General features: G+C 49.1%; 1 protein-coding gene and 1 long non-coding RNA gene across 2 annotated transcripts in view; one reads left to right on the forward strand and one right to left on the reverse strand.

The window, feature by feature from the left end:
- Positions 1 to 22,873, reverse strand: part of LOC146805184 (uncharacterized) — a 1,401,767-nt gene that overhangs the window by 206,993 nt on the left and 1,171,901 nt on the right. Inside the window, exon 15 of the mRNA XM_085622379.1 lies at positions 5,246 to 5,270. Within this exon, the coding sequence (XP_085478505.1) occupies positions 5,246 to 5,270 (25 nt within the window). The remainder of the gene's footprint in view (positions 1 to 5,245; positions 5,271 to 22,873) is intronic.
- Positions 1 to 22,873, forward strand: part of LOC146805185 (uncharacterized) — a 150,156-nt gene that overhangs the window by 121,606 nt on the left and 5,677 nt on the right. The window lies entirely within an intron of this gene.

The raw sequence follows: 22,873 nt of genomic DNA on the forward strand, positions 1-22,873 counted from the left end.
ATTCTTTTGTACCTTGCTTCCCCGCGTGAATCATTGATTGTGTTAGTGGATGTGTTGCGTTCATTTGGCCGCAACTCCGGCTTAGTCATCAACTGGGCTAAATCCTGTGTGTATGTCCTCTCGGGGGAGGCTCCTATCCTTCCGCCGGGTTGTCCTATCCAGGTTGCTCCGCAGGGATTTAAGTACCTGGGTATCTTTATTACCCTTGACGCTGCGGCCCGATATAAACAGAACTTACTCCCCCCCCTCCAGCGCCTGAAGGAGGATGTGGCGCGTTGGAGGCGCTTGCCGCTCTCGCCGCTCGGCCGTGCGGCACTGTTTAAGATGATGTCGTTGCCACGTTTCTTATACGCTCTACAAAACACGATGGACGTCGTCCCGGCACGCTACTTTCGGGAGGTGGAGGGTCTGCAGCGCCACCTGTTTTGGGATGGGAGGCCGCGTATCGCCCTCGCGAAGCTGACGCTCCCGTGGTATGACGGGGGGGTCGCCCTCCCAGACATCAAACGGTATTACTGGGCCTCCCAGCTGGCTGCGATAAACCACGGCCTTTATGGGCCCGCCCTTAACCCGGCTTTTGAAATGGATAAATTGTTACTGCCGGGTGGCGACTATAATCGTGCGCTCTACTCTAGATCGCTCGACGCACGCCTGACGGGTCCTACGCGGGTCGCGGTACGGGTGTGGCACGCGGCAAACTTGGCGATGGGGTGGAAGGATCGGTTGACCCGGGCGACGCCACTGTATGCATCTGAGCGATTGGGCTGCTTGTGGACCTCGAAAGGCTTTGAGAAGTGGGACATGATAGGCATCAGTAGGGTGGGCGATCTCTGGACGAGGGGGGGATTCAAAACGTTCGATGTGCTGCAGGCGGAATTCCAGTTGCAAGACAGGGAGTACTTCCGGTATGTACAGGTTCGTCACGCGCTGTGTTCTGTATTCCCGGATGTGGCGTCCATCCCGGAGTGCTCCCCTCTGGAAGATAGAGTGCTAGATGGGCATGTACCGGATGGCACTATCTCATTGATTTATAAAAAGCTCATCAACGATCGCTCGGGACTGCTGACTGGCCTTCGTGAGGCATGGGTTGCCGATGGATTGGAGCTGGATGACGAGGACTGGGTGTCTGCGGTGGCCTCCCCGAAAGAGGTGGCCATACCGACCCGCCTTCGTTTCGTCCAGCTCAAAATACTCCACAGGGTCTACGTTACGGGGCCGGGTCTGATGCGTATGGGATATGCCATGGATGGGCTGTGTAAGCGTGGGTGTGGTTCGCTAGGGACCTTCTTCCATACTTTGTGGGAATGCCCGGAGGTGGCGCGATTCTGGCGTGGTGTGCATGCGGTGTTGCAAGCGGTCACGCATGTGACGCTGTTTCCCGAGGCTAGGAGATGTCTGCTAAATGTGTGGGAGCCGACTGATTACACGGCGCCGCAGACGTGGTGGGTGACTCTGGGATATATGGTGGCCAAGCGTGACATAGCCCAATTGTGGGGCTCCCAGATGTCACCAACGGTCTCGGTGTGGAAGGACAACATGGATTGGTGTATGTTTCGGGAGAAGGTAGTGTATGTGGCGAGAGGTAAGCCTGGGAAATGGGTGAAAGTGTGGGGCCCCTGGAACTCCTATCGTGGCGGGATTTGCACCCCGCCGCTGACGCCTGATTTGGCAGTGGCCCAGTCTCCCTAGTCTGCTTGTTACCTTGGTTCTGGGTATCGTTTTCACTTTGTTTCTGTCCTGGCCCGTCCCCCCCCCTATTCCTGTGGATCGGTAGGGTCCTCCCCAGGGGAGCTCATAATGCTGCTTTGACTTTTGCTGCCTTGTGGATTTGTTTGTAGTTTCTTATAAAAAAATGGAACCGCCAGTTGGGGGCTCCGGACGGTGTGGCCGCCAACGCTTCCTTCGACTTCTGGGACCTTTATCACTTGTCGCTTGTGTTTAATAATTGTGTCTATGCTCCCACTGTTTGCTAGCGGCCGGCCTGAAGGTTGTAGGCCCATCCTTGTATATCTTTTGCATTCTGTAATAAAGGTTTAAAAAAAAAAAAAAAAAAATATGCTACTCGTGGGCCTGCAGCACTGATTGTGCCACCCACATAAGTAGCTCTCAAAAGTCAGGCCCGCCACTGCAGTGCCTGCGTGCAGTTTGCTAACTGCCATGTTGTCCTGACAAGTGCACCCACTTGCCAGGCCTTACCCTTCCCTTTCCATGCACATCAGACCCCCCTATAGTAGGTCCAAGTTACCCCCCTGGCAGGGTGCAGTGTCTGTGAAAGGTAGGGCATGTACTGAGGTGTGTACCATGTACTGACAGTGAAATACTCTCCATTTCGTTTTTCACTGTTACAAGGCCATCTTGCCCATAGGACAGAATGGGGAAGGCTGTGTAATATGTTTCCAGCCTATCTTCCCATAGGCTTAAGATGGAGAGGTGAAGTTTAGTGTGCCTGAACTCACAATTTTATAACACATCTTTTTGCGAAGGTGATTTTTGAATTGTGTGCTTAGAAACCACGCTTTTAGAAGTGGCTGGTTTTTGTGTTCTAACAATTCTGTGTGACTCTGCCTGGTTGTGTGATAGGATCTGGGAAGTGTCTTGACCCAGGGGAGGGGTAAGTGAGACACCACCAGGTTGACCTGCATCTGGAGTGTAGGGGGAGGAGTAGCCCCCTGGTTGTGAAGAGGCCTGGGCTGCTGCCATAAATAAATGACTCCACCTCCTGCTGAGTGTCCGAGAGTCCAGACCCCCACTATCAAAGGAAGAAGGTGCCACTGGCATGAAGACTCCCAGAAATGGTTTGGACAGGGGTCAGTGCCCCCTGAACACAAAGACTTCAAATACATTTAGGGGTATAACTATGAGAGCTGAAACCCCTGAACATTGGTCTGATCAAGACTGAAAAGGATTGACACTACTTTGTGATCAAGAGGAACCTCTGCTAAGAAAGAACAGCTGAAGAGACTGAAGAGAAAGACTTGCTGTGTGTTCTGGGGCTGGCCTGAAGTTTGCTGATTTAACTAAGGAGAGGCTAAGGGACTTTGCTGTGTGCTGTGTCCCGAAGTAACTTGTCTCCAAGGGCCTGAGGAGAGCTGGCTCCCTGTTGTGGTAACTCAGGAACATCAAAGTTTCCAAGTGTGTCCAAACGGCACTGTGTGCATGTGCTTTTTGCAACCTGAGATCTTCGTAAGCATTGCCCCGGGACTGTGTGGCCCAAAGCCCAACTGAGTCTCAGTGACGCTTTGTGCGTGTGCAGCCTGAGACTGCGGTGGGATCCGTGGTGCTGGTTGGAAAGTGCCCCGTGACTGCAGTACCCGGCAGCATGAATCATCGTCCACCCTGCTGTGTAGCAGTTCGTGGCCTGAACCGTCATCGTAACGGAGGCTGCGGATAAAGATCGCCGTCCCAAGCAGCAACGTGCTGAAGGATTTCGTAAAGCTAAGAACGTTGTGAGGTAATCTTAATCGTTGTTCGCAAGAGGAATCTGACCAAGATCGTCAGCAACGGAGAAGGCAGTGCCGTAACCTATTCGGCTAAAGCGTCTCTTGTATCGGAGCTGCGTTGTCATCGGGAGCGCCCAGCAGGATGTCCATCGAGCTGGGAGAGAGAGCGAGGCAGCGCATCTTCCAGGTAAGGCTTGGACTCCGATGGGGAGTCGCAAGCATGTGTGGCCTGGGGAGGTGTGTAGGAGGAGTACAGGAGTGCTCCCATCTCTCTCCCGCTGCATCGCGTTAGACGCGCTGAGTCCTCGAGCAGCCTGGACCTGCCCGGCAGTCCCGGGGCCGCCCATGGAAGTTCAGGACTGTTATCTGTGGTTGGGGCCTAGTGCTGCCCGTGCTAATCGCGTCGATTGACCTGGTATTATTCCTGCATTACAAACTGCCTTATTACTTGCATTAAGGAGTGCGTTATACTTGCATGACGAACTGCCTGATTACGTGCATTAAGGATTGCATTATTCTTGCATTACGAACTGCCTGATTACGTGCATTGAGGATTGCATTATTCTTGCATTACGAACTGCCTGATTACATGCATTAAGGATTGCATTATTCTTGCATTACGAACTGCCTGAATACGTGCATTGAGGATTGCATTATTCTTGCATTATGAACTGTCTGATTACTTGCATTGAGTATTGCATTATTCTTGCATTACAAACTGCATTAGTCTGACAATACGAACTGCATAACACTGCATTAGGACTGCATTTGAACATCGTGAACTGCTCATTAATACCGCAAGAACCACAAGTGTTTGTTGGCCTAATAATCGGCAAAGTGAAGTATTACGAATACGCATATGTTGGACTTTTATCGCTTGGTCTTACCGTATTTTTGTTCTTGATAAAGATACCACTATTTCCATACATCAGTGTGGTGTCCATTTGTGGTGTTATCACTGTGTCACTTGGAGTGTGGTTGCAAACACTTTACACATTGCCTTGAAGATAAGCCTGGCTGTTCGTGGCAAGCTACCAGGGGGTGAGCAGGGGTTATCAAAGAGGGTTTCCCTCCTTTCCCTGACTAGAAGCAAGGGTCCCAATTTGGACTAAGGTAACTGCCTCAGCCAACTAGAGACCCCCAGTTCTAACATGAAAGTATATGATAAAAGTCAGCAACAATCTTTCAGATTTCTCAATTGCAAGAAAACATCAATTTAGCATGAAATGGTGACACCTGAATAAATCCTTCCCATTCCAAATTATAACCTTTAGTCAAAATGCTTTTGATCCTTTGAATTTGGCAGTAGCATGTTTTAGTTAATTCCAAGGTACTTCTGTGGTTTCTCTGTATTGTCTATGGCCATACTAATTACATGCAACATAAAGCAGTGCAAGTTATCATCATATTGTATGCAATTCACATCAGACCACGCACACTGGAGTAAAATTAACTTTTTCAAATGCTAGATCCAAGGTGGTCAATGTCAGTGTCTACAGGCTAGAGAACACCTGAAGAAGGTGTCTAGGAGACATGGAATTAGCAGACATTAAACACCTGCTGATGTTAGGATAATTAAGAAAGAGTCACTGTTGTTTTCGGGGCTATGAGATGAGCCTGGCTTAAATTTGTAGTAAACTGAATCTTTAATAAACTTTTGAGAGGAGAGCTAGGTTCTGTTTATATCAATTTTATGTGTATGTTTTTATCGAATACACATTGAAATGTACATTGAAATGAACTGAAAATGTGTTAAATTATAAGAGATGCAATTAATGTAATAAAGGCTTCAAAAATCACTTTACCTCTCCATGTGCTCTTTTTGGAAACCTACACAAAATAGGAAAGAGAAAAAAGAGTGATTACTGCAATATCAGCTTGGCGTGGGCCGATCTCTGAAAAATCCAGTTAAGATGGTTATCTACATATATTTGTCTATAATCTATAAACAGAAACATACATGATACACACATTCACTTGTTGGAGTCATTCAACTTCAAAGAACTAGTTAGTCAATATTTTAAACAACTGTTCATTACTGGAGTCCCCACCATGCACTCAGACGCGGTCATTTCTGGAAGGGATGAAGTAGGTCCATAGGGACATCAATAACATTGGTGCTGTCAATTCCTGCTTTGCTTCTATGACTCATACAGGTCAGGAGGAAGAAAGCAGAGCAAACAAATATCGACATCAAAACGTAATGTGTCTCAAAAAATAATTTTACTTCAGAATCAAAAGCCCTTAGCAAGCAGAATAGTGCGAGTGTGCAGAGGAATGTAAAGGATGATCTTTAGCCATCAAATGACGTTACCACAGGTAACCTTGTTTGTCAAATGGATGCACCTTTCTGTAGGCTTCACATCTAAAAGCGCTCTGTTAGATATAGGGTTCTTGGTTGGCTGAGGTATACACCCAAGTCAGGCAGGAATCCGCACACTTGGCAATGCAAGCTAATACACACTAAAAAGAAGCCTATGCTCACCTTCTGGTAGTTAGGTACAGAGCAGTCAGGCTTATCAAAGGTATTTACACAACACACACACACACAGTAACCCAATGAATACACTACAAAAAGACTGCACACTGGTTTATAAAAACAGCTTTTTGTATCATCATTGAAACAAGGCGAAAACGATTAAAATGTGATCTACGCTTTTCAAGATATGCACATTTTAATTCACAAGAGACAAATACAATGCTCTGGTTTCTCCCTGTATTTCACTTTTTGTGTTTGGGTCATGCTCACACTTCGGGACACGCCCCTCATCACTAGCGCATCGCGTCACGGTGGAGCAGCACTGAGAGGCGCTGCAGCTGTTGTGGGTGCAACGGTGAATTCGATTGACAGAAGTTCAGACACTGGTTGGCAAAACAGAGAAATGAGCCGTCCTAGTCCATAGATGCAGGTCAGAGCAGCAGAGTGCTCGACTGTTGTAGGACCCCTGTCTTCCTGTCACGGGAATTTGAAGTCTTTTATGGCCCAGAAACTTCATAAATAGGGGAAAAGCCAGCATGCCATTGGAGAACATGAGTAGTTAGCACAGCAAAGAGGTAGCAGACAGCAGGCCAATACAAAAGGCAGGTCGCAGGGTGGCTGTCCCTCCTCCAGTACAGCATGCAACAATCAGCAGACCAACAAAGCGTTTGGCAAAATGGCAGTCCCTCCTGGCAGCACAGCAGTCATTTTGTCAATGTAGATGTAGAGCCAGCAGTGTCTGGTTACAAGTCCCACCCAGTGTCTGATTTTAGGGGGTCAGAGCCCCAGTACTTCTAACCAAAAGTGCCTTTGATGTAGAGGGTGCTTTCAAAGGAGCCCTCTGAAGTGCACAAGGATACCTTTCAACCCAGAACTCTCTGCCAGGCTACTGGTGAGGGTTATCAGCCCTTTGTGCGTGGACAGGACTCTACCTATTGAAGTGTAATCAGCTCTTTGTGTGTGGACAGGACACTATCTATTTAAGTGTAAGTGGTCGCCCCTCCCAGTCCCCCCTGCCCAGGAAGACCCATCAGAATGCAGATGAATGCAGATGTAGTTGAGTGCCCTCAGTTGTGGCTGTCTGGAGGGAATACTCAAATGTAGCTGTTACCCAGCCCAGCCCAGACATGTATTGGAGGCAGGTTGCCAGGCACATAAAGCAGTAAGTGCAGAGAAATGTCCACTTTCTAAAAGTGTTACAACAAACAATTGATGGACGGAATGCTGACAATGCAGACATTCTCCCCCAGTCAAGAGATCTGGGTTAAATCCATCGTTCTTTTGCCCACTACGCCACCCCAGTTCAGACATGGCCATATGCAAATCAGTCTTGACCCTGTGCCTCATGGGAACAGTCCAGCCCGAACTGCCAAGCCATGTCTTCCCTGGACCGGAATCAAGCATCCTAGGACCGGTTTCTGGCTATCAGCCGTCATCAGCCAGGATAGCTTGACTCCAGTGGCGTAGTGAGCACGGGTCCCACGTCTGGGAATACCCATCCCACTTAGGGCGAAAAGCGTTACAACAAACAATTGATGGACAGAATGCTGACAATGCAGACATTCTCCCCCAGTCAAGAGATCTGGGTTAAATCCATCGTTCTTTGAAATCAAGCAAGCCTGGCTGAAGACGGCTGAAATGCCAGAAACCGGTCCTAGTATGCTTGTTTCCAGTCCAGGGAGGACCTGGCTTGGCAATTCGGGCTGGACTGTTCCCATGAGGCACAGGGTCAAGACTGATTTGCATATGGCTGGGTTCAAACTGGAACGGCATGGTGAGCAAAAAAACGATGGATTTAGGCCCAGATCTCTGTACTGGGGTGAATGTATGACATTGTTCTGCATTCTGTCCATCAATTGTTGTTTTTGCATTTGTCACCCCAAGTGGAAAGGGTATGCCCAGACGTGGGTCCCTTGCTCTCCATGCCACTGGAAATCAAGCAAGCCTGGCTGAAGACGGCTGAAATGCCAGAAACCGGTCCTAGTATGCTTGTTTCCAGTCCAGGGAGGACCTGGCTTGGCAATTCGGGCTGGACTGTTCCCATGAGGCACAGGGTCAAGACTGATTTGCATATGGCTGGGTTCAAACTGGAACGGCATGGTGAGCAAAAAAACGATGGATTTAGGCCCAGATCTCTGTACTGGGGTGAATGTATGACATTGTTCTGCATTCTGTCCATCAATTGTTGTTTTTGCATTTGTCACCCCAAGTGGAAAGGGTATGCCCAGACGTGGGTCCCTTGCTCTCCATGCCACTGGAAATCAAGCAAGCCTGGCTGAAGACGGCTGAAATGCCAGAAACCGCTCCTAGTATGCTTGTTTCCAGTCCAGGGAGGACCTGGCTTGGCAATTCGGGCTGGACTGTTCCCATGAGGCACAGGGTCAAGACTGATTTGCATATGGCTGGGTTCAAACTGGAACGGCATGGTGAGCAAAAAAACGATGGATTTAGGCCCAGATCTCTGTACGGGGGTGAATGTATGACATTGTTCTGCATTCTGTCCATCAATTGTTGTTTTTGCATTTGTCACCCCAAGTGGAAAGGGTATGCCCAGACGTGGGTCCCTTGCTCTCCATGCCACTGGAAATCAAGCAAGCCTGGCTGAAGACGGCTGAAATGCCAGAAACCGGTCCTAGTATGCTTGTTTCCAGTCCAGGGAGGACCTGGCTTGGCAATTCGGGCTGGACTGTTCCCATGAGGCACAGGGTCAAGACTGATTTGCATATGGCTGGGTTCAAACTGGAACGGCATGGTGAGCAAAAAAACGATGGATTTAGGCCCAGATCTCTGTACTGGGGTGAATGTATGACATTGTTCTGCATTCTGTCCATCAATTGTTGTTTTTGCATTTGTCACCCCAAGTGGAAAGGGTATGCCCAGACGTGGGTCCCTTGCTCTCCATGCCACTGGAAATCAAGCAAGCCTGGCTGAAGACGGCTGAAATGCCAGAAACCGGTCCTAGTATGCTTGTTTCCAGTCCAGGGAGGACCTGGCTTGGCAATTCGGGCTGGACTGTTCCCATGAGGCACAGGGTCAAGACTGATTTGCATATGGCTGGGTTCAAACTGGAACGGCATGGTGAGCAAAAAAACGATGGATTTAGGCCCAGATCTCTGTACTGGGGTGAATGTATGACATTGTTCTGCATTCTGTCCATCAATTGTTGTTTTTGCACTTTCTAAAAGTGGCATTTTTAAATCAGTAAGATTAAATTCAATTTCGCCAGTAAGGAGAATTTATAATTACCAATCCAAATATATAAAACATGAAAAAGCTACTCCTCTCTGATCTAGAATTACCATTTAAACAGGTATATGGGAATTCCCAATGCTAACCTATGAAAGGGGTAGGCCTTGTAGTTGTGAAAGACGAATATAGTTGTTTGTCACTACTAGGACATGAAAAATATAACAGTTCGTGTCCTACACTTACTTACATAGCACCCTGCCCTTAAGGCTACATAGGGCCTACCTTAGGGGTGACTTATATGTAATAAAAGGGGAGTTTGAGGCTTGGGAAATAGTTTTAAATGGCAAGCCGAAGTGATAGTAGAACTGCACACACAGACATTGCAGTGGCAGGCCTGAGACAGGTTTAAAAGGCTACTTCGGTAGGTGGCACAATCAGTGCTGCAGCCCCCTAGTAGTATTTAACGTACAGGCCCTGGGTGCATGGCATACAACTTTACAAGGGACTTATAACTAAATTAAATATGTCAATCAGGTAAACACCAATTACACACATGTATAGGGAAGAAGAACATGCGCTTTAGCATTGATTAGCAGTCCTAAGGCCAACAAAAGACACAGCAAAACATGAAGGCAAAAAGCAAAAAGATTGTAGTGAGACCACACTAAGAATAGCAGGTCTAATGTGCTCCCAAAACAGCATAACAGAAGAAGCTGGGCAGCGATTTAAGTGGGATGAAAAAAGTGGAGGGTCTAAGTAAATAATGGCATGGCTTGTACACTACATTTCTGTGATTTATATAGTGTGCTACACAACTAGCATTTTAATGACTCTTTCAACTTTTTGTTATTGCCTCCAGTGTAACACAAAAACCAAAATACGCCTAAAACCAGCCAGGACTATTTGTTCTGTAAATGACTTGGTTACTTACATGAAATCTTCTTCACTCTGAGTCATAGTCTTCCTTGTCACAGTCCTTATAAATTGAGCATCATCTCCATCTCACACAGCATTCGCCCACCCAAAAAAAACTCCCAGTCATGACCCTCCCCAACATAGCCACCACAGGAAGTATGAGTACTGAAGGGCATAATAGGAGGGGTCAAGTCAGAGACTTCCTATAATTACAAAGTTAATAAATCATTTGAACTAAAAACATTTTGGTGAATTAATGGATGAGCGGGAAACTGGGACTGATGAGGAAGACTATGACTCAAAGTACTGAAGATTACTGGTAGCCTGGCTATTCAAGTGGTGTCGCTTTAGTGAGGATACTTAGTCGACACAGCTCCCAGTCACTCTGAATTCCTGAATGTAAATAAAAGTTTGAATTCCATCCAGTGCCTCAGAAGAATACCCCTTATCACCTTTGCAAGACTGGTGAGACAGTGTCTGACTGTTGCTGTCACTCAACCCATACTCTTCTGGGTGGTCTCCATACTCACTTACCACGGCTTCTACCAAAGGGGAACCTCTCTCCCTTTACCTCTCATCTAGAGTCAGTAGAGTAGCATTTCCACCACTAGGAATGTGATATCCTGTGCCAGTTCCCCAATCCACTTCAAGGACCCTGCGCACCACTGGAGTTGCCTCACAATCCTGAACACCCTAGTGTATGTAAACCCCCTTCTTGAAGCAGGCCACCAAGTCTATGTGTGTATGTGTATGTCTCCCTTATCAGTACTGGACATAACACCTTTGCAGCTACCATCTGAGCTGGACTCCACCCTCATGGCTTCTATCTCCAGTCCAGCCAAGCTCAGTTCCTGAGCAATACACTTTTCTTTTTTCTAGGCTAAGTTTCTCTTAAATTCAGCCCTCCTGAGATCCCGTTCGAATTCTCTCAGTCTCCGGTCACAAGCCTGGATCCTACTCTTTTCTTCACAAGTCCATCTCTCCTCCCCTGTTTCCTTCTCAGGGCCGCTGCCCTCCTGGTACTCTGGCTGAGGATTCTCCTCCTCAGACTCCTCCTCAGAGCCATCTGGTAGTGCTGCTAACCAAGATGTTTCCTCAGAACACAACAGGGTTGCCTCAAGATCCCACCTTGTGGATCTCCTCTTCACAGGCAACCCCCCACTCCTTGCAAAAGGCTTGTAGCTCCTCCATCGTGTAGATGTAGAAGTGCCAAAAGTTGATTTCCATTTTGTCAAGGCCTCACAGGTACAACAACTAACCAGAGTTCCAGTTCTCAACAATATATCCAGAAGGCAAACAGGGAAAAACTGTATGTGGTGCGTAATGGACTGCAATATGGTAGTAATGTACACCAATCACTGTAGGTCAAGTACAAACGCAAATCCTATCCTTACCGCTGACAACCAATGTTAGAAATGGGGGTCTCTAGTTGGTAGGTTGTCACCCTGTCCAAGTAGGAACCCTTCTTCCCAGTCAGGATAAGGGGGATACACATTTAAAATAACCCCTGCTCACTCCCTTGGTAGCTTGGCACAAGCAGCCAGGCTTGTCTCATAGGCAGTGAGGACACCACACCAGTTTTCAATATTTTATCCGTGCAAACCAGACCCCAAAAAATAAAAATCCACCATACAGTTCTTAGAAATATCAATAAGCAAAAATAGACTTAAAATGCAGTTCCTTAAAGTTAATAGCTCCGTCTGGGGCTATCATAGCGTTGTGAACAACAAATCTAAACAGTTCTGGCTGACAGCGGCGTTGAGAAGACCCACAAAACAGTACCTTTAGAAACTTGCGGTGAGCTTCAAAGAGCCAGTGTCAGTAGGAGCCAGTTCCTGAGGTCGGTGCAGGAGTCGTCGGGCCCTTGAAGTCTCATGCATTGCAGATCGAACTGTGTGTGGTTGAAATTGGGAGTGCTGGCAGGTGTCGGGCTGTTGTACAAAGTTGTGCAGTGCTCGTCATGGTGCTGGCAGGTCACGGTACAAGTCGCGGCGTTGCCGTTGCTGGAGCACTGTCATCGACTAATGAACCGGAGTCAATGGTGCCAGCTTCGTTAGGCGAAGGCTGCAGTGTGGGACGGGGCAGTGCGTCATGTAACTTACGATCAGTGCCCTCAAACCACGGTGCAAGCAGTGGCATTGATGTCAACTTGGAGTGTCATCGTCGGTGAGACTATGGCTTTGGTGGGAAGTAGCACAGTACTCCATGTTCTCCACGCGTGGTGTCCACAGGTCACGATGCAGGAAGTGGCGTCAGTGATGGCATTGAATCGTAGTTGGGGATACCAAGGTGGTGGAGTGTAGGGAGGCGGAGCGTAGTGTGGTGCCCTCAGGTCACGGTGCAAGCAGCAACTGGATGGCACTGGGGGCGGTGTCCTTGGTGAGACCAGGGATGCAGTGCAAAGTGCGGCGGTGCCTTCATGTCACAGAGCCGACATCGGCGTTGGATTACCTTTTCCTCTTCTGTGGGAGCTGAAACATCCAGTTCCAGAAGCCAGTACCCAGAATATGCTGAATTCTTTGATTCTTCTGAGACTCCCAACAGGACGCAAGCTCTACATCAAGCCTTTGGAGATACTTAGGATGCAGAAAGCACAGTCCAGTCCTTTCCCTGCCCAAGACAGAAGCAGCAACTGCAGGCCAACCCAGCAAAGCACACACCAAAGTGGGTGTCTCGCCTCACTGCTCTTCGGGCTCTACCTCCTGGCAGGTTCCTTAGTTCAGTAGTAATCTAACGTTCTGGGGTCAGGGCCCCAATATTTAAACCACATTTTCCTTTGAAGTTTGCACACACAAAGTTCCACTAGCATACATAATCCAGTTCTGCCTGGCTCAGGCCAGGCTCACTCCGGTGGGTGGAAACAGCATTGTGGAAGACAGACACAGTCCATTCAGGTGTAAGCAACAACACATCCCACTACTTCAAATGCAACCAGGTCTATTCAGCCTGGCTTTGAGTCACCCAGCAAAGGCAGGACACACTTCAACCTCCCCCGCCTCTTGTGTCTGTCTAGTGTGAATGCACATCTCCTGCTCCTGTCACTCCAAACCCAAATGGTGAATACACAAATAAAAGAGGCACACAGGATGGTTAAGCAAGAAACAGTGCATCTTCTAAAAGGGGCATTTTCAAACACACAAGATAAAATCATCCTTACTAAAAGATGTATCTCTAAATTCCTAATTCAGGAAGCATAAACTCCATTCTCCTTCCTGTCCCAATGGAAAGTTAGGCTTGTAAGATGTTACAAAGCAACTGCCCAGTTAGCCTATGTGACAGATGGCTTTGCAATAGTGAAAACAAAATGCACAGTATGTCGCTATTAGGACATGTAACACATAGCAGTACATGTCCTACCTTTCACACAGACTGCACCCTGCCCATAGGCCTACCTTAGGGGTGTCTTGCATGTAAGGAAAGGCTCCAATACTTCTTTTTCACCATGGGCCTTGCTCTGTGATAGGGTTTGTATGCACACTCATTCAGGAATTCCCAGCATGGCTGCATGGGACTTAAGCGCAACCTCAGTCAGCAGGTGAGGACTCCAAATAATTCCCTAGCAGACATTCGACTGGGATTGCAGAAGAGACCACTACCTGTTCCAGGCCAGTAAACCCTACCTATTCTAAGGTCACCATCACCAAGGGATGTACCTTAGTGACATTGTTAGGGTTGGTGGCTGCATAAGTCTGTCCAGTCAGCTACTGTCCTGGAGAACACAGTTTTTCTGTCACCAAGGTGACACTAACACCTGTATCTCATGTGGCTTCTATTCTAAGTCCATTAATTAAGGGCTGCTGTTTGTGATTCTCCATATTAGAGAGCCACACAGCTAAGGTTGCAAGGCCCACCCCACCCTCAGAGACTAGTATAGCTTCTGTGTGCACTCAGTTTTGCTCATGGTTAACTAGGGATCCAACCTGGAGACGTGCTATTCCTGGAGTAGTAGTAAGGGGGTTCTTTTTGAGACAGACAGAGTCTCCAGCTCAGTGTCCAGTATTCTGACAGTTGTGACACCATGCCTTGTTGGGATCCTAATTCTTACCATGCGACCCAGTTTTGGATTGTGAAGAGTTTTGGGAACACCTTCCTTAGCAGGTTGTTGAGGGCCTTTAGAAGACTCTTTACTTTTATCCTTAGAATCTTCAACATCTTTCCCTGATGAAGTCCTAGTAACCCCTTTCTTTTGGTCACCCCCACCAGTGTTAGTTTTGATCACCCTAATCTTGAACCAGCGGTCTGCCTTCTTTCCGAATTCTTGCGGAGAAATTGTACTTAGGCCTACCAAGTACTGGTGCAACTTTTCTTGATAGCAATTATTTAATAGGTGCTCTTTCATAATCAAATTATACAGCTCATCATAGGCATGAACATTGTTATCTTTCAGACACCTAGGTGCCGATTTCGATCCGTTAAAAATGTTCCCCGTACGATTCGTATCCGGATTTTTTTCCGTACGAATCGTACAAGTACCGTACAAACTGCCAAGTACGATTCGTATGGGAAAAAGTCCATACAAATCGCATTGGGAACTTTCCCCCACACGTCCTCGGGTCGGAAAAAGTGTCCGACACGTCCCCGGACCATTTTCCGTAAGAATCGGAAAACTGAAGTCCGAGCGCGCAAGTACGATCCGTACTGTCCGTCCGATTGTACAACCGGACGGAAAAAACACCGTACGGAGCGAACTTCAATAGCAACCATGGAGACATGTGCCTGCATACGCGCTGAACACCCCCCCAGCCCCCGTATGTACGCGCCGAACACCCCCCCCAGCCCCCGTATGTACGCGCCGAACAGCCCCCCAGCCCCCGTATGTACGCGCCGAACAGCCCCCCAGCCCCCGTATGTACGCGCCGAACACCCCCCCCAGCCCCAGTATGTACGGAGCGTACCCCCACCCGTGTATGTATGGAGCGTACCCCCACCCGTGTATGGACGGCACGAACCCCCACCCGTGTATGTATGGAGCGTACCCCCACCCGTGTATGTATGGAGCGTACCGCCACCCGTGTATGTACGGAGCGTACCCCCACCCGTGTATGGACAGAGCGTACCCCCACCCGTGTATGTACGGAGCATACCCCCACCCGTGTATGTACGCCGCGAACCCCCACCCGTGTATGCATGGAGCGTACCCCCACCCGTGTATGTACGCCACGAACCCCCACCCATGTATGTATGGAGCGTACCCCCACCCGTGTATGTACGGAGCGTACCCCCCATGTACGGAGCGTACCCCTACCCGTGTATGTATGGAGCGTACCCCCACCCGTGTATGTACGGAGCGTACCCCCACCCGTGTATGTACGCTGCGAACCCCCACCTGTGTATGTTACGGAGCGTACCCAATAGCAAAGGTCAGCACTGTACAACAACATGGCCTATGTACGCACCTTACAGACGCTAAAAAAACTCGTACTGAACCAGGAGAATGCAATACAACACAAGGAGAGTCAATTCGAATCGCACAACACCACAAAACATGTCCAACAAGCCCAAAAACATCCAATACACTGACCTGCAACTGCCAAACAGCCAAACAGAGCCACTAGCGCCTCCATGCCCCATGCACCAACCAAGGCCATGCCAAGTCACAGGCCACACAAAACACCAACACAAGACAGGATGTCCCGGATGGCGGGAGGGTGGGCCTCAAAATTAACATTGTGCAGTTCAACTCAGAAGCAGACAACAATGCCCTCAGCCTATATGGCCTAGGGCACAGCCATACAAACAGTGTGTCCCCACACAGTACTGTGCTGCCTGCAAATGGTGGCCGCGTTGCAGGATGACATGGGTATGAAGGCACAATGTGCACATTACAGCAGCTTATGAAGAGGCAACACTGTGAAAGAGTGTAGGCACACACCGCCACAGCACCAGCGCAGACTCAGACATTCCGCCCAATGGGTGCCTGGAGAGTAGAAACAAAGACACATCAACAAGCCAATGGCCTTTGAAAGACCTGCAAACTCTGTGTGCCCAGGAAGCTGGCCTGAGGTGACAGAGGGGGACAGAGGGAGACAGACAGAGGGAGGAGGGTGACAGGGGGAGGGATAGAGGGAGACAGAGGGAGACGGACAGAGGGAGGAGGGTGACAGAGGGAGGTAGAAAGGGACACACAGGGAGACGGACAGAGGGAGGAGGCTGACAGAGGGAGGGAGAAAGGGAGACAGAGGGATACCAAATCACCCTTGGGTGGTGTGGGCATGTCCGCTCGTCAGCAGGCGGACTGTGTGCATGTAGACAAGGTTTGCCAGTGCCTGAACCCCCCCTTTTCCCATAGCAAAACACCGGGCCATGTGTCAATCTGTGCACAAGTAGAACCGTGCTGCAGCCACAAACCTAACCTTACACCCAGTATACCCACTCACTGTGTTTGTGAGAACCCAGTCACAAATGCATAAGTCACCTACCTGCATTCTCAAATTGTGTTTAAAAAACACCATTTGCCCACGTACAGTGCAACATGTAAGGCGGCTCTGCATGGCTCGCTACGCCCGCTCAATACACTGCTGACTGTGGTCAAAAATCATGCATCAACTAAGAGTGTGTCACACATAGGTAAAGTGTTGAAAGCTGTGGCCAAGGGACATACCTGTGAGAAGTTGGCCTGATATATGATGTCACTAATTCTAGTGTACACCTTGTATCAGTCCAAACCCCCTTATGGTGATTGGTTGTAAAGTCAACCTTATAGACCAGCTATCCTAGTGGTAGCATGGACAAGAGCAGTCTTAGGCTAAACTCTGAATGGCATGTGAAGCCAGCTGTGATACCATATGTGACCCCTTGAATACCAAATGAAAGGACACCACAACAGATATATATAAAAATAGAATGTATTTATTCTAATCAAACCCTCAGCACTCTTTATGAGATTCGAGGTAAGTACAACACAGTATTATTAAGCATACATTAAGTCACACAGGTAAGTAATACAGTTAGGCCCTAGGGGCCACGCAAACCATATACTAAGTAAGTGGTATAAGGACCACTGTCACGGAAATAGAATAGGCCTAGGCCTAGGGAATCGCTGGGGCTACACTACACTAGCAAAGGTTAGGAAGTGGGAGGCCCACGGGATTCGTGTGCAGAGTGGAAACACTCACGCGTAATGTGTATAATCGATAGAAATAGTACAGTTTTGAAATAAGCAGTTTAAGGACACTTCTGAAGCAACTAGAGAGTCAAGACTCGGAAACTAGACCCTAGGATAGTCAATACCCTTGTGAGCACCGAAGTACTCAAGTTACCTAGCCCACGGGCTGCGGGTGCATAGGTGTGAACTTGCGTCGGTTTTCGTCGTGGACTTCTATGGATGCCTGAAGGAAAGTTGCTGACAGGCAGTCAGTGAAGAGTGTCCGGTGGATCCCAAGGCCGGGATCAAGAAGGAAGGGTACCTGCAAGCAGAAGGGACAGAGTCTGGGTCACTAGCCAGTGACCACGTGGAACCAGGAAGGAACCAGGCGATGTCGTGAAGATGCAGGCGTGAAGGTGAAGCTTGTCGCAGCAGTCACGGGGACCAGGAGGCATCGATGGCGACCAGGACCAGGAGGTGAGCTGTCCCACGAAGGCTCTTGCTGTCGACGGCGTCGATGTCGAGTCAGGACCCAACAAGCCGGGGCGAGCGGAACCCACGCAGGAAGATGGACTTGCTTCTGGTGCAGACCAGGAAGATCTGGGATGCTTCTCTTTCACAGAGGAGCGGGAGCCAGTCTGGAGGAGCCAAACCAGCAGTAGAAAATCAAAGGTGTGTCGTCGCAAAGGCTGCTAGCCAACGGGCAAGCAACCGGACAGACGCGGCAAGCAGGAAAATGCAGAAGGGCCCCACGCAGGACTCGTGGAGTGTGGGGGGCTGATCTTCGGTGCAGATGGTGCTTGGGGTTGGGGCTTCTCAATCCCCGGAGCACAACTTCGAGGGTGCCTCACAAGCTGCGCTGGAAGATACTCGCCACTTTTCCCAGGTAGCCGGTCCCACGTCTCTCGTCGCCTCCACGGATCTCAGCTCGGCTGTAGAGGTGGAGTAGGGTCAGAGAAGTCTGGAAGTCAAGGCTCTGGTCGGGCTCTGCAGTCGGTCCCTCGTAGAACTTCAGCAAAGCAAAGGGTAAGTCTCTTGATGGTGCCTGTTTGCACAGGGTAGCCACTCCTTGGCTACAAGGGAGATTCTTCAGTCTTCTTCTTTCGTAGAATGTCGAAGGTCCAGAGTTTCTGTTCAAGATGCAGGTTCACGATAATCTAATTTCCCAAGGACCCAGCTCCCACTCTTATACTAATCTGGGGGGCTGGTATACCTGCTAGGTCACGCCTTATGGGTGGGACCTGGGAGGGGGGTGGTTACACCCCCTTCCCTTTGTCCAGTTTCGCGCCAGGGCTGGGGCTGGTGTGCCCCAGCACCGGTTTGAACTGGACTATGCATGGGACACCTTGTGTGCCCCAGGCAGTGTCTCGTTTCATTCATCCCTCCCTGCCCCAATACACTAAGGCCTGTCTGGGGTGGTGCTCGCACCTCCCTAGGCAGGAAACCCATTGTCCAAGCCTCCCATGCCGGGATCACTCCCAGCAGCAGAAGGTCAGACTTGTGTCGTGGCAGCAGCATCCATTTTGTGATGCTGGGGCTCTGGTTAATTTTAACCGGGTAAGTAGGTTTCAACATGTCTTCTCCCTCTAGAGGGGAGTGATAATATCCTCATCACCAGAAATGGGATGGGGGTATTATTCCACAGTGTTAGACACCTTACACAACATGTTTCGATAAAGCCAAACCATAGTTACCATAATCGTCTAAGATTATAAGGCACTTTAAGAGTATATGGTAGGCCATATCATAGAACAGCTATAAGGACATGGTTCCGCAAGCTGCAGACAGGCTCAGCTCATGCTAGAACACCATCTCACATGTTACCAAGCACTCTGCCTCCAGGATTGTTAAGGCCTGCCATAGGAGTGGCTGATAGGTACACATGTGTCTATATATAAGGTAGGTATAGGAATACTACACCTAAGCAAGGGGTGATTACACAACCTTGCCCCAGCTGAGTGATCAGCCAGTTGCGTCATAATGGAAGGCCAGGCCAGGGGTGGCGCAATACATGCTGCAGCCCCTGGTAGGTCTAGGGTACACCTATGCCCTGGGTACCTAAGGTACACTGTACAGGGGCCAATAAGGTGATCCTATCCAAATGGGTTATGCACCTAAAGTACATAGTTAATTTAGAGAGAGAACAGCAGGGCTGTGGGTCTGATTGGCAGGCCCACAGCCACATCTAAGTCGAAAACCAGTAAAGCAAAAGCAAAAAGTGGGGGTGAACATAGAAAGCAGCCCCTACTCTCCTACACAACCCCCCCCCCAAACTTAGGGACATTAACCCCTTCAGTACCACGCCCTTTCCCCCTCCTGTGCCGGGCGTTGCATTAGTGGGTGGGATTCATGACGAGATAGTCTCGTCATGGGCACTGAAGAGGTTAAACTAACCTTGACCAGTTGAGTCTTCATGTACTAAGTGGAAATATCGGGAGAGTCCATCTGCATTGGCATGGTCAGTCCCAGGTCTATGTTCCACTGTGAAGTCCATCCCCTGTAGGGAAATGGACCACCTAAGAAGTTTGGGATTTTCACCCTTCATCTGATTTAGCCACAAGAGGGGCTTATGGTCTGTCTGAATCTTGAAGTGAGTGCCAAACAAGTATGGCCTCAGCTTCTTCAGGGCCCAAACCACAGCAAAGGCCTCCCTCTCAATAGCTGACCAACGTTTCTCTCTAGGGGTCAGCCTTCTACTTATAAAAGCAATGGACTGGTCTTGACCATCTACATTCAGTTGTGAAAGAACAGCTCCCACACCCAACTCAGAAGCATCTGTCTGGAAAATAAACTCTTTGGAATAGTCTGGACTTTTCAGAATAGGTGCACTGCACATGGCCTGCTTCAGGTCATCAAATGCTTTTTGACAGCTCACTGTCCACTGAACTTTCTTTGGCATCTTCTTGGAGGTCAAGTCATTAAGTGGTGTCACAATGGACCCATAATTCTTAACGAACTTTCTGTAGTACCCAGTCAGGCCCAAGAAAGCTCTGACCTGAGTCTGGGTAATTGGAGGAGTCCAGTCCTTTATGGTCTGGATCTTGCTCTCCAGTGGTTGAACCTGACCCCCACCAACCAGGTGGCCCAGATACACAACCTTGCTCTGCCCTATCTGGCACTTAGTGGCCTTGATAGTGAGGCCTGCCTTTTGCAGGGCCTCTAAAACATTCCTCAGGTGCACCAGGTGATCCTCCCAGGTGGGGCTAAAGACAGCAATATCATCAAGATAAGCTGCACAGTAGTCATCCAGGCCTGCAAGGACTTGATTCACCAACCTTTGGAAAGTGGCAGGTGCATTCTTCAAACCAAAGGGCATTACCACAAAATGATAATGTCCTCCTGGGGTCGAGAAATCAGTTTTGGCCTTTGCATTCTCAGCTAGTCTGATTTGCCAGTAGCCTGCTGTAAGGTCAAATGTGCTCAAAAACTTAGCAGCTGCCAGTCTATCAATGAGCTCATCGGCCCTAGGTATTGGATGGGCATCTGTCCTAGTGACAGCATTGAGACCTCTGTAATCCACGCAAAACCTCATCTCTCTCTTACCATCTTGGGTGTGAGGTTTTGGCACCAGAACTACAGGACTAGCCCAAGGGCACTCTGAAGGTTCAATGACTCCCAGCTCCAACATCTTTTGTACCTCAACTTTGATACAGTCCCTGACATGGTCAGGTTGCCTGTAGATTTTACTCTTCACAGGCAGACTGTCACCAGTGTCCACCTCATGGGTGCACCAGTTTGTCTGACTTGGGGTCAGAGAGAACATATGTCTGTAGGATTGCAGAACTTGTCTGCAGTCCTGTTGCTGATGGACAGTGAGGCTGTCAGAAAAGACCACACCATCAACTGAGCCATCATCAGGGTTCTGAGTCAGCAGGTCTGGGAGAGGGTCACTCTCTTCCTCCTGCCCCTCATCTGTAGCCATGAGTAAGCCCATGTCTGCCCTGTCAACATATGCCTTTAGTCTGTTGACATGAAGCACCCTGTGGGGGCTTCGGGGAGTCCCAAGGTCCACCAAGTAGGTGACTTCTCCCTTTTGTTCAACAATAGTGTGGGGTCCAGACCATTTGTCTTGGAGTGCTGCTGGGGCCACTGGCTCCAACACCCACACTTTCTGTCCTGGCTGGTACACAGTCAGCACAGCCTTTTGGTCATGCCAAGCTTTTTGGAGTTCTTGGCTTGCCTCAAGGTTTTTAGAAGCCTTCTTCATGTACTCTGCTATCCTGGAGCGGAGACCAAGTACATAATCCACTATATCAAGGTTGGGTTGTCTGAGAGGTCTCTCCCAACCTTCCCTTACCAAACATAGGGGTCCTCTTACAGGATGCCCAAACAAAAGCTCAAAAGGGCTGTAGCCAACCCCCTTCTGTGGGACCTCTCTGTAAGCAAACAGAAGGCAGGGTAAAAGGATGTCCCATCTTCGCCTAAGCTTGTCTGGTAAACCTTTTATCATTGCCTTTAGGGTCTTGTTGAATCTCTCAACAAGCCCATTGCATTGTGGGTGATAGGGGGTAGTGAATTTGTAGTTTACACCACACTCCTTCCACATTGCAGTCAAATATCCTGACATGAAGTTGGCACCTCTGTCAGAGACAACCTCCTTTGGAAAGCCCACTCTGGAGAATACTCCAAGTAGGGCCCTTGCCACAACAGGAGCTGTTGTGGTCCTCAGGGGAATAGCTTCTGGATACCTGGTGGCATGGTCCACTATCACCAGTATGAATCTGTGCCCAGATGCTGTTTGTGGGTCCATTGGTCCTACAATATCTATGCCCACTCTTTCAAAGGGAACCCCCACCACAGGTAGTGGTATGAGGGGGGCCTTTGTGGTGCCACCTGATTTGCCACTGGCTTGGCAGGTGACAAAGGAGCGACAAAACTCCTTGGTATCTTCTGACATATGAGGCCAGTGAAAGTGAGGGACAAGTCTGTCCCAAGTCTTGTTCTGGCCTAAGTGACCTGCAAGGGGAATATCATGGGCCAAGGTAAGAAGGAAGCCTCTGAACTTCAGTGGTATTACCAACCTCCTGGACGCACCAGGCTTGGGGTCTCTAGCCTCTGAATACAGTAGCCCTTCATCCCAATACACTTTATGGGTACATTGAGCATTCCCTGCAGCCTCAGCAGCAGCCTGCTGTCTGAGGGGTTCAAGAGAGGGGCAGTCTAATTGTACCTGCCTCAGATCTGCCCTTGAAGGTCCCCCTGTCCCAAGAAACTCAACCTGATCAGGTTCAAGTTCTTCTAGGACAGTTCCTTCAGGGCTCTCAGAATCATCCTCCTGCGAGAGCTGATCCACTACCCGAGGCAAGGGGGAAGGCACAGCCTTTACCCTGCTGCTCTTTCTCTTGGCTTGTGACTGGTCCATTGTCCCAGGATCCAGCACTTGTACAGTGTTACACTTTTTGGCCTGTGACCTGGTCACAGCAAGGACATGTGCATCTATCCCTAGCATTTCTGCATGGGTCCTATACTCCACTTCAGACCAAACTGAAGTTTCAAGATCATTGCCCAGTAAACACTCCACAGGAAGGTCTGAACTAACAACAACTTTCTTGAGGCCAGTTACCCCACCCCAGGAGAAGTTAACAATTGCCACACTATGGGAGGTAGTGGCATTGCTAGCGTTGGTCACTAGGTAGTTCTCACCTAGCATGATCTATCCAGGGTCCACAAAGGCAGGTGTCACCATTGTGACACTAGCCCCAGTGTCCCTGTAGGCCTGAGCCATTCTATTATTGATAAAAGGAGTCTGTCTGTACTTGTCCAGGT

The sequence above is a fragment of the Triturus cristatus genome, chromosome 8 (assembly GCF_964204655.1).
Source record: "Triturus cristatus chromosome 8, aTriCri1.1, whole genome shotgun sequence".
Classification (NCBI taxonomy): Eukaryota; Metazoa; Chordata; class Amphibia; order Caudata; family Salamandridae; genus Triturus; species Triturus cristatus.